General features: G+C 35.2%; 1 protein-coding gene across 8 annotated transcripts in view; it reads left to right on the plus strand.

Moving 5' to 3' along the window:
• LOC135626762 (protein VASCULAR ASSOCIATED DEATH 1, chloroplastic-like) overlaps positions 1-10343 on the plus strand; it is a 16577-nt gene extending 6234 nt beyond the window's left edge. For all 8 annotated transcript variants that reach the window (XM_065132352.1, XM_065132353.1, XM_065132356.1 and 5 more), the window contains 12 exons: positions 1041-1138; positions 1214-1389; positions 1567-1607; positions 1696-1783; positions 1882-1968; positions 2082-2136; positions 4065-4131; positions 7468-7564; positions 8449-8510; positions 8601-8643; positions 8733-9034; positions 9869-10343. In XM_065132352.1, the coding sequence (XP_064988424.1) occupies positions 1041-1138; positions 1214-1389; positions 1567-1607; positions 1696-1783; positions 1882-1968; positions 2082-2136; positions 4065-4131; positions 7468-7564; positions 8449-8510; positions 8601-8643; positions 8733-9034; positions 9869-10105 (1353 nt within the window). In that variant the 3' untranslated portion in view covers positions 10106-10343. The remainder of the gene's footprint in view (positions 1-1040; positions 1139-1213; positions 1390-1566; positions 1608-1695; positions 1784-1881; positions 1969-2081; positions 2137-4064; positions 4132-7467; positions 7565-8448; positions 8511-8600; positions 8644-8732; positions 9035-9868) is intronic.
• The last annotated feature ends 2544 nt before the right edge of the window (positions 10344-12887 follow it).

Genomic DNA, 12887 nt, shown 5'->3' on the forward strand with positions numbered 1-12887 from the left:
TAATTGTGTTGCATATCACAAGAGTTGTGGTTCAAGACACTTTCACATCATGCCAGTTCTTGGATTTTTGTAATAAGTAATAACTATAAAAAATCATACTTTTCCATTTGATGGAAGTTGAGATTACAACTTCCATACCTTTGGTACGCGTTGGTACCATTGGTTCGAGAACAGTATGTACCGGTAGGACATAGCAGTTCAAGACTAGTATGCACTGGTTGGTACTAGTGTACCATATGCTTGTATGCCAATACATATCGATTTTTGGAAAGAAGACTGCAAAATGGTCAGAGATTCATAGAAAACTCTTTTTTTAGGGTTTTCTTATCCTAATTTAATGGTAATTTTTGTTTTTAAATAAGAATAGAGTGTATATGAGGCATAAATAGATAAGAATTTATTTTTTATCCAATTCAATAGCTTGATTATCGTTTATTGTTGATTATGAACAATCACAATTGATAGTGCGATAAAGAGTGAGAATGAAATAGCAAATGAAAGTGAGTGAGAATGAGTGAGGGAGGAGGATTTAAAGCCCCAAAAGAGCCCAACGGTTAATTTGATTGTTGGGGTCAAACTTGACCCAATTTGGATCAGTATCGGTCAAATTCTGACTGATACCAACCTGTATCGGTCAATACAGCATGAGTTTTGACTATATTGGCTGATACATTACCTGCACCAACCATTGTGTACTGCTTGAAACAGGTTGGTTTGTGTGCCGGTCAACTGGCGGAGTAGTACTTACCCTCCGTTTTGTATTGTTACAGGTGCGTCAAACAATAATTACAACCATAGTTAATTTCACTTTCATCACTTTCAAACAGTTGCATCTTAGGTTAAATGCAGAACCCGAGATTAAATATATGACTGATTTCCTCTAATTATAGTTGCAAGTTCTTTTTGTACCATGATTATTTAGTTTTATTGTATAAGTCCTTGAAAGCTTTTCTACAGATAAATGTCATTACAGAAATCTTATGTATTAATAAATTCTTTAATTTGTGAATCAACTATGCATTATTTTCTGTTCCACTCAGGATTCAAGATTGGAGGCCAGCAGTCAAAACTATTCCTTTATCTTTGAGAAATTGAATGGATGTAAAGCATCGGCAGATGACTCATCATTTTTAAACAGGTAATGATTGTGAATATTAACTGAGTTTGTCTAGTATCTTCCATACAGTTATTTAATACTTTTTTTTTTTGCCAGAACTAAGGATACCATTGTTCTTCAAGAATCTAAATCTTTGCCTAATGGTAAAGTTGACAGCGATATCTCCATAAAGCTTTTAGAAGTCCAGGAGAATAAGGATGAAGGAAATGCTAACCAGCCATCATCTCAAAATCCTTTTACATGGACCATCGAGGACATTGATGCTCCTAAAGGTTACTTATTCATTATATATTAACACCTTAAGGTTTTACTTCACGTAATAGTTGCCTTTTGAAGGAATGAATGTCCTGTGGCTTTGAGTTTCTGAAAGCATGATTCTGTTATATTTCTTCTGCATATTCATCTTCCTTTGCTTTCACCCTTTAAATTTTGCTTGTTCTGCACTGCAGTGCCTGAACATTTTGTAATGCTTGCTGAGTCCAATTTTCCGGTAATGAAGGAATCAATTGCATCAACACCCTAGTTTGTTCATGCTTCAGTGGATTTCTTTTATTGACTTACCAAGTTTATGGATATAGCTCCTTGTGGAGGATTTCTTTGGTCTATTTGTTTGTGATCGTGCTGCTGACTTTTTGAAAGATTTTCACACAAGATGTGGTGACAAGGGTAAATTTATTTTATTGACAGATCTTCTATTTTGTTGCTCTGTTTCATATTAGAGGTTGTAGTTAATCATATAGTTATTTCATATTTTTGTGCATCAGATTTCCATTGCACTTCCTGGCATAGGCATGAACAGTTTGGACACACCCGTAACGTTTCATTTCTACATCCCATCAAAGTATATCTTGGTATAGTGCAACAGTTCCTCTTTCACATGAGCATACGTATAGGGCTGTTCTGTGCATTTTGTTTACATCTGCCTTTAAATAATCTGTCATAATTCCTTTTAGTTGTCTTTAAGGTGCTAAATTTGGACATTGTCAGGAGGTCCAGAAATTTCGTGTGTACAGAAACAGGTAGCACATACTCTTTTCTTTTGCATCTGTTTTCTAATTATTGTAATAGATGTTAATATCAATTTTTAAGGCACAAGCATTTTTTTGTTGCTTGTGATTTTGTTGCTTGTGATATCTGCTGTAGAGCACAGTTTAATATCAATTTTAAGATTGAGGAATTGGTCTGCAAATATGCTGGTGGCCATGTTGCACTATGCTATGTTTTGTATTGCAACTTGGTCATATGTTAGAATTTATTGCTGAAACCATTGAATTATGCTGATGAATTTCATTCCTTTGTTTTATTTTAATCTTTGTAGTAATCTATTAGTTTTGTTTTTTTGAAAATGTAATAAGTTGCCTCAATGAAAACATTTTATATCTCTGTACACTACATGCCAAAATTGTCTAAGAAAAAGGAAGTGAAACCAAAATGGAGGAACACATAGAATATATGCTTTATTGAAAATCTACCCAAGATAGAAAGTAATGCCGTTTAAGAAAAAATAAGTTTTTCCCTTGCAGTTTGTTTGAAGGGGTTATAGTTGCAAACAATAAAGAGAATGATGGTTGAAACTAAAATTAATAAAAGAAAGTTATGCTGATGATGTTGTGAATCTATCATGCAGTAGGAGATGTGAAGTGTGAGGCCTTCATTCTGGTTGGAGACTGTTGCATAGTTTCAAAGGAGATTTAAGTATTTAGTTGGGTCAAGAAACCAGAACAAGGATGCAAAATCTCTTTATTAAATATAATTTCATGGAAAAGTAGAATTTTAACTAAGACTAGAATGTGGGAAGAAGAAAATATTGATTAATATCATATTCATTCTGGCTTTAGTAATCAATTATAGAGATGACAGACCCATGTCTCCCATCTCACATGTGGATAACAAACTTACCCCATGGGAGGAAGAATCTCTTTTTATTAATATAAACTTTAATTGTATCATTCTTAAATAAACCCCTTAAGTACAAGAAGAAAATAGAAAAGTTAAAATGGAAATGGAACACTCAAGAAAATCCTATTTATTAAAACAAGGTCAATCAATCACTCATTTTATTTCTATGAGGAATGTTACTTCCAGATTTATTTGGAAGAAAATATTCGTTATGTACATGATTCTTGACTGGAACCGACTTCCTTTGAGTAATATCATTATTTCTTGTTTGCTTTTTGATTGGAACCGATTTCCTTTCTTGGTGAATCTTCAGACAAGCACATTTTTTTATTTTTTCTTCCATTTTGATTTTTTTTTTTTGCCTCTTTTTGGACAATCTTGGCAGAGTGTACAGACTCATAAATGTTACCATGTGGTAATTTATTATGTTTAAAAAAAATGTCAAATTAATAAAATAATCTAAAAATTAAATTAACACAAAATGAATTTTGCATCACACCTTTTCTTCCTTTTTCTATAACTTGGACTCTTGACATGAGTGATGTGCACATGTTATGGTAGTTTAGTATTTGATATTTATAATTGAGTGCAAAACTATGTGACTTTAGTTAAAACCAGTCTGAAAGGATAAAGCTATATACGTTTTTGGGGCTTTGTCTAATAATCTTTGTTGCAGGTAGTCAACATCAGGCCCACTATGGTTTTTCTTTTATTTAATTGAAACTGATGAATTCTAGATGCAACTTTGCAGGTTTTATTTTTGATGTTCTTTGGTCTAATTTTATATGTAGGTGAGAGATTAGGTGACTAAGAAGCATGAAAAGTATCAAAGAAAAAGTGTAACATTTTAATTGTATTATAATAATTTACTTTACCATGAAAAGCTAGCTGCCCTAGTCGTGCAATTTTGTAAGTAGTGTAACTATGCTGATTACAGTTATAGTCCATGTTATTAATATGCTAATCCTAACTTCCTCCTTAAGCTTTCTTTAAGAAAATTGTGCTTTATAGGTTTTCTTGAACTGGTGATCTTTTGTTTTTGCAACAGCCATTTGGTGATCCAAACATCACAGAATATTCAAGATGTGCCGTATGGTGATTACTTTGAGGTTGAGGTGATGTCAATAGCTCATCATTTCGATACTTGTGACTTTTGAAAAAATTGCTTTTTGTTTTCAGCAAACAAGTGATGTCAATCATGCATTTGCTTTGTTTATGCTTTCAAGACCAAGCAGTCATAGAGATAGGTTAGTTGGGTTTGAGGACCATAAGCAGCAGTACCTACCTATATGTTTCTGCTAACTTAGTTTTCTTAATGTATAAATTGACCATGGTTTTAAACAATGGCACCTACATATTGTCAGAATACGGTACTGGTATATACCAGACTGTATGCCTGCATATATTGCACAGTACTGTTGGCAAGAATAATAAAAAATGAGTACCAACCTTCCTTAGTTGGGATTGCTTAAGGCGTGCAGCACCCAACCTTCCTTAGTTCACAAGGGTTAGCCTAGACCTTAATTTCGTGCAATCCACAAAGGACCTACACAAAGAAGAAAAGGTTAGAAATATGAATGTGTGAGAGATAACCGAGATGTTACTATCGTGCACAAAAAGGATAAGATAACTGAGATCATAAACAACACAAAGCAAACAACTTTTATTTGGCACCAAAGGATGTCAAAAACGGGCTAAACGATTGCACATAAAGGGGGCTCGAAGACAGCCTAATGTTCATCGAGCACTTTCATTAAATAGAAAGAGAGCACACTAAAAACATTGCACCACCCCTTAAACATATAACCAAGGCCCCATTCTGCCCGGTGCCCTGAGATGTTGAGACAATTGATGTTTTGCACCACAAGGTTGTCAATCAGAAATTAACCCATGGCACGTGAAAACGGGGTTGTTTTCGCAATTTTACCCTATATGGCCAAACAGTCGGAAACATTTTTGAGTTGTACAAGACAAAAATAGAAAATGAAAACACAGACAACAAATCAAAATGGGGCTGACGGTAGTACTTTCTGTCCCATACATGCAAAAACACTCAAAAACACTGAAGAACAATGGGAAACAAGATCCAAAAAGCATCATAGACACACATTGAACACCTTGACTGCATTGCTTCATGACAGACTGGTACAAAATCATACCACCTGGTGTTGTCCTTAGTTGGCCTTGTAAGTACCTGTCAGTACCTGCTGAACTGACCAGTATTTGAAACCATGAGTTTGATTACCATATTTTAACCCAAAGGATCAATGTCTATTTCTATTGTGGTTCTGCCCTTTTAACTATTGATGTCGATAGTTCCAGGTAAGGGTTTGGATGCTTAAAACTAGAAATTCTGAAAAGATATGAACTGCTATAGAAGTAATAAGTTGATTATAGTTTTTATCCTGTGTATTATCTTGGAGTCAGACAAATTTTACATTCTTTTTTATTTCTTATACGATAAATCTGCTAGCAAGCACAAAAAAACAACATAGAAATACTTAAGGTAAATAAAATGAACCCCATATCCTTATTAGTTCTCATTCTAAATTGTATCCTCAGTTTATGAAATTAATTTGTTTAAGTTACAACTCCATGCGGAGAAACACATTTCCTTGGAGCATAAAAGATTTATTGAGGGAGGAAACATATAACTGTTAGCCTTTGACATGTTATACCTTTATGTATAAGTGTTTCTTTGGTCCAAAAGTTTCAAATGTCAAAGCAGAATGTCACTGGAGTACGATCAACCTTGGAATCTGAGGTGCTTTTTAAGATATATGTAGTATCTACATTCACTTTTTGACCTTTTAGCTGCTTGGTTCAAGTCAAAAACCCTCAATAATAAAGGTTGCCATAAAGCAAAACTGATGGATCTTTTTATCCTTCATTTTGTTGATTTATTCATCTACTACATGAGCTAAACTTTGGAGACAATGCAATTTTCCCTACTTGTCATCTCCCATCTTCTCCTCAGGTAAATTTATTTGGATAGTAGTACAGACAGATATCTATATTATTAGAGTAACAAATTGTTACAAGTTGTAACATTTATCAACAAGGGCACTGGTGCAAATAAATATGGTTTTAGATATGTGTAGCTAAATTATTTCTTTTAAGGTATATGTTGCAAAAAATATTTTTCACTTAGAAATTGTTACAATATACCTGGCCATATCGAGAATGGAATGAGATACCTATGGTTTAATCTAGAGATTGATACTGAAACTACTATAATTTTTGAAATCTCAAAATTGCTGATGTTACTGTTTATGTTTTAGCCAACACTTTGGGTCTAAATGTTGCTAGCTTGTTTGAAAAGAAGTGTTGAATCCATTGAGGATTGTCATGTTAATTGGTATTTCAAGCCATTCTATGCTGGATTGTTAGGAGACCTGCTATGTTAGAAATGTGTCTGCATACATACATGCCTCAGTACTACAAAATGGCAGTAATTTCCTTCTATAGAACATGAGTTCAAAAATCACACTACTGATCACCACTGACTTATTTGTATTGGCCTGGTACTAGTATACTAGTCTGCCAATCCTGCTAGTCAGTACCAACATACCAATACAATTTATCTTTATTTGTCTATTGAGGTATTTTTTACATACTGATCAATATGTTCCAGTTTGATGAGATTCCTGCTTGGGTACCAGTACTGCATTTAAAACTTTGCTTTAGTATTATTTAAAATGGCTAAAACTATGAGAGGAAAATCGAACAAGCTTACTAAGGTTTCCAAAATGGGTTGTAAAAGGAGAGGAACTGATGAAATGGCTTGAGGAATGGAGGAAACAGGTTGGACACACAGTTGGTGTCTGCATTATATGGATATCGGTTCGTACCCTCTGTTCATATAACATTTCCTAGGCTACTATTACTTACATGATTATGCAGATGCCAGCGCACGCTTGAGTGACACGTTAGTAACTTTGCCAAATCATATTTACTGTTATATGTACTGGATTTTCATCTCTTGTACAATCATCGCTTTGACACGTTATCAACTGAACTGATGTACGATAAACTGAAATCTAATCTAAAAACTGTGTCAAATGAAAGAGTGAGGATTGTTTTTGGTCTTTTGCATTCTTTTAATCAGGAGTATAGCTGCAGTTGGCTCATTCTTTTAGCACTCACTTGTATCACTCTGCCCAAGTATAGGAACATATTAGTGATTGATTACTGGGATACAATCCAGCCTGCAGGCTGGTAGATTTAAGTAAATCATTAGCATTTCTTCTGTTTTCCTGCCTTTGATATCAGAGTTCTGTTGCCCTGTGACATTCTTTCTTGTTGATTTTTTTCTCATATTAAAATAATACTTTTGAAGGTCATACAGGAAGTGGCAGCTGATAGCTGAATGTCTAATTCTATCTCTTCACGTGGCATTGTTTTTATTTTAAACCAGTACCAATTAATATGTATTTATCTTGTGTGTACAGGGATTCTGGGATGTGGTCCAAGATAATAATGAAGAAAATAGCTGCACCGTGAAAGTATATTCTAATGTTGCATTTTTAAAAAAGACAATTTTCAAGGGTATGATTGAAAAAGTATTTCTATTTTTTTGTCGTTGAGAAGCTCTATTCTGTTGGACCACATTCAGATATCATGGGTTTGTTTGCTGGTTCATTTTTTTTATAAAGGATATAGTTGATATAGAACAATAGCTTAAAGTTAAATATGAGCATTATTATCATTGTATTGGATAGTTGTTAATTTCACATCAGAATAACTTACCTCATCATCAAGCGGACTGAAATGTGCCAAAGAGCTTGTGCGACCAGTATATATCTTTGCAACATCATCCTTTTAATTCTTATAGAATGGTGTTTTATCATGCATAGAAATCCTTTCTGAAACTTGCGTTGGAGGGGGTAGTCTTGGAATTTTAAGGCTGGCCATATTGCATGAATCGAACATATAATCCTCTCGCATTTGAGGTGCAGCCTTATTGGTTGTTCTAGTTATAGATATCAAGGCATCTCAATTCTCTGACCTTATGGAATTTATAATTTTGCAGCTACTGATGCTCATCTTCATATACATGACATCTGCTTCCGTTCCACTATGTTTTTCTATTCCATTTCTTGTAGACACATACCTGCTGCTTGTTACCACCATGTTCTCCTTTTCCATTTCTTGGCTCTAATGTGCTTATTTCTGGTAATGATTGAACCTGAAATTTGTTGATGACAGATTTGTAGCTTTTTGTGTGTCATTATATGGATTAATTGCCTCTTTTATTTATTGTTTGAAGTTTTAAGCATTGAATTGTTGTCTTAATAAATTAATTTTCAGTTATGCAATTTCAGATTAATGTGGTCGTTGACTGAACTGAGGGATTTTAATGTTAGCCTATTGTAATTAATTTAGTGAAACATATTAGTTGTTACTTTTGATGTTTGAGTATTATTTTCTAGGGAAAATAGAACAATCAACTATGGAGGAGTGTCGAGAAGTTTATGCTACTTGGATGAACATTGTAAGTTTTTATTGGTGAAAAATCCATCTCAAGTTTTCCATGCTAGAATATGGAAGGAAAGAGCTAATCTTGAATATTTACATGTTCTAGGCTCGTGAAATATTGAAGGAAAAGAACATGGAACGATTGAAAGGTTTGTGTTCTGAAGTGGTGAACACAAAAAATGTATTTAAAAAGACTATTCTTAGGCCATTTAATGATTATCTTTTGTGATAATAACAGGAATTTCTGAGCCGAACACATGCATTGTTCAAGATAATGACATCAAATTTGAGAATCCATCAAAGCTTGAAGGGTCAATAGCAAATTCAACATTAAAGTCTACAGATATTATAAGGAACATCCATGAGACTATAAACTGTAACTCAGGGATTGACGATCATATGAAAGACAAGTCTGAAAGATTTCCACTGCTGACATCTATATTTAAAGAATCGTGGGCAACCTTCATTTCATGTATCAAGATGCAAAATCAGTTGGCTTTGGTTTTAGCCGTGGCATTTATTGTTTTTATCTTGATGCAGGCAAGTTCTTTACCTTCTGTCATGGTTTTTATGCACTGCAGGCAGGTAGCTGCTTTTTGGCTATGTGATGCTTTGTCGTCATTTAGTGACACTATTTTCCAATGTTTCACCAGAAATTAATGCTGTTTGATTTTCTATGAGGGATGGACTAATAATCTTCTTGTGCAATTTGATTTTCCATTTATTAGTATCTTTTGCTATGTCGTTAAAAGCCTGCAGAGGTATAGAATTTGACATGGAAGCTAAAATGCCTTGTGCTGACCTTGTTAATTGAGTTAATTTTGGTTAACAGATCACAAAATGCAGACTAAGTTATTCTTTTAGTTCAGTTAGTTGTGTCAACATGTTTACAGTTCATACAAGATCAATACTGTCCTGCTAGCATCATGCCAGGTTAGTGGGTCGTATCAACAATTGCCATCCTTGATTGCTTGAAGCACCATTTTGAGTAAAGATTGTTGTACAGTCTGTTTCCTTGAAACTTTGTGAACTTCCATTTGGTCAAATTATTGAGTGTTGCTTTTCATATGAATAGTTAAGTAGATCTTTTTCAGAAAACTTTTGCAGAATCTCTTGATTAAACATCAATGGAACTGGGAACTGGGTGGTATTATGGGACATTGATTTTAGATTCTTTGGAAGAAATTGATATTGAAGGCGTGTGGTTCTGTTTTCTGAGATTTTTATATTCTTAGAATGATTTTGTCCATCATGTAATTAGGTAATGCTTGTTTATTTGGAATATGACATAATATTGGTTATTATGCAATTGAATGTGTTCCCCAGTCTGCAAATCTTGTGATCTTGCAGAATTGACTCTTTGGTTACTTGCAGTTAAGCATCATTCTTCTTCTAACTAGAGTTCCTGAAGTCAATCTGGTTACCCATGGAAACTATGTAAGAGATGTTGGTATCGATCATGTGGAGAACATAGAGTGGTTGGAGAAGCGCTTCAACTACCTAAAGGAAGAAATGATTACGGTAGAATCTCGATTGGAGAGGATGCGTCAAGAATACACACTATTGAAGTCTCATCTTCAAAGTCTTGAGCAATTAAAGGCAAAGTCATGACTACAAAATAGATATCATGGAGCCGCATATGAACAGAACCTCTGACTAGTAAGTTTGTCATTCTAGGTGATGTGCCCAGGCTCTGCCCAAAATTGAGCTTTTTCATAATCTAGATGCTCTTCTTCAAGGTTGTTTTATATAATTCAGTTCTGTACATGAACTATGTAAAGCAAATTTAGCGTTAACTAATTCAGTTTTGAAACTGTATCTTCTTTTATGTATTTCATGGTTTTGATCATTTTTGTTCTCTTCAAAAGATTATATACTTGGAAGTTCGAACAATATTTGAGGTATATTCTCGACGTCCATCGGACTTCGATTGATCTCTCCCTTATGTTTTATAGCGAGTTAGCCATTAACCATATTGATTCGGGGCTGTAGTTTGTTTGTTTGTTTGTTTTTTTCATTCATTTTATATTTCTATTGCTTTTTAATATGTGATAAAAGATTCATGTAATCGATTTTAAATAATTGAAACTTATGATTATTATTATTATTATTATTAGTATTATTACTATTAATAGTGTTTGGGGCTATTGTTGGTACGTTAGAGTCAAATCATTACTTCTGTGAAAAGTGGATCATTTTGGACCGTTCTTCCTTTAGCTCTCTATCTTTGACTTTTAGTCATCGATTTTGATCTCGTTTATCATATATTCTGGAGATCGGACTCAAGGAAGGGCTGATCCGTGGAATAGTGGGCGCGAGAGCCACCATCGACTCAATGCAAAAACGAGGAGCGGAGCAACTTAGGTAAATATTTTGATCTCGTTTATCATATATTTTTTCACAAACCTCATTTAGAAAAGCATGTTTCTTCTGATACCAACATATGGATGCATTCTGTCACGAACTTAGCTGACTTTGCTTAAGTCGTGCCACGGATGGTATCAGAGCGAGACAAGCACTCATAGAAACACTTAGCATGCAAACGTGGGGGACCTAGCGGGGCTACGTTGAGGGCAGTCAACATACGCGCGACTGTTTGGGGGAAAACGGGCATGAAGATGTAGGAAAAAGGAGTCGCTCGGAGGAGCGAGCATCTGACATTGGCATTCAGAGGAATGGCCAACCCTTCATGCAAGAAGCACCGCGAGAACAGGCAAGCTTGAAAGAATGCGGAGCGCACAAAGGTTGAGATGGTTGGGTTTGAGCTACGGCTCAACGTTGACAACTATACTTGATGGTGCTCAAGGTAAGCGAGGCGCTTGGTAAAGGATGAGACCATGCAAGGTGGAATGAGTTGCTCAGCGATCGAAAGAGTTATGCAAAGCTCACAAAGGTGAGGGGAATTGCTAACTCAAAGAATTCGGTACTCATGCATGGGCTTGTATGCGAACGATGCAATGTTCGCGACCATCCCAAGACGACCGAAACTCAACGCCATGGAGCATTGAAACTTTCTCTTTGGCATGTGAAGGATACGTCCGTAGGAGGATGAAGTGTGCAACGAGTTCAGCATGTTGCTAGGCCTTGAGTGGTGCAGCGGGGGCTGTATTGACGTGGAGTCACAATCTAGCAAGTGCGTTTACAGGAGGCAGAACAATGCACAGTTTGTTTAGCAGATCGGAGTAGTTCAAGGGGATGGTGGTCTCTGAAATGAAGAGAGATGTTGCTCCAACGGGACAGTTATCTAGGAGGGATAAGTCTTGGCTCTCCAGAGGGAGAATCATATGGGAGGGACCTCACATGTTGAGGAGTACCTCGACAAACAACAACTCCACGAAGCTCAATGAACTGAGCAAGCGGCGAGGAGTTGTCGCATGATCTCGCTCGAGAGAATGCATTGGTAGATGCATTACGAGATCAAGTGGGGGAGCGACCCAAAGCAACCCAAATGAAGACACACTTGAAGTCGATTTGGAGATCGGACTCAAGGGAGGGCTGACCCGTGGAATGGTGGGCGCGAGGGCCACCATCGACTCAATGCAAAAACGAGGAGAGGAGCAGAGCAACTTTTAGTCATCGATTTTGATCTTGTTTATCATATATTCTGTCGTCAACCTTTAAAGTTGAGAATTCTTTGTAAATATTTTGGTCACATATATGAAATTAATGCAGGCATTTGAGTTATGCGTCTCTCATAGTCATATTAGTTTCTTGTCAATTTTCCTTGAGAAAAAACTCATGTGAGTTGACTTTGTTCAAAATGAATGAATGCACTTTTTGGGCTAAGCGGTACACTTGATTTTCAATCCAGTATAATCTTTATGCTAAGTTGGGAAGATCTCGTTTCCAGAATGATCCAAAACTATTATCTTGGTTTTACATGAATGGATTATTAATTTTCATTTCGCTAAATCTAAGAAAATACAGCGTTAGAATGGTAATCATTGTTTTTAAGCATGAAATTGAACATGTGCTAACAGAAGTGATTAATTTGATGACTATTGTTGCCTTGTCTTATAGGATAAATTTGGAGCAATGGCTCATTTCTAATATGATGCAAGATGTTACCCATGTTTTTATGTTTTATCTTGTCCTTGGTTCTTAAGGTTTCATGTTAATAATGTGCCAATTGCATGAGGTTTGGTTGATTATGGCATATCTAATGCATTAATTTTTTTTTTCTAATCTTTATTATATTAAATTAGGTAGTAAACGTTCAAATATGGATCCGGCCATTAAATCCATCACTTCGATAATAATGCATCAACTGCTAGAATGTTTCACACGCAATATTAAAGTTGGTATTTTCTATTTCTTCATAATTGCTCTTTCATTGGATCGTAGTAATATTATTGGTTTTATTAACGAAAATATAAATAAATAAAAAAATAAT

The sequence above is a fragment of the Musa acuminata genome, chromosome BXJ2-11 (assembly GCF_036884655.1).
Source record: "Musa acuminata AAA Group cultivar baxijiao chromosome BXJ2-11, Cavendish_Baxijiao_AAA, whole genome shotgun sequence".
Classification (NCBI taxonomy): Eukaryota; Viridiplantae; Streptophyta; class Magnoliopsida; order Zingiberales; family Musaceae; genus Musa; species Musa acuminata.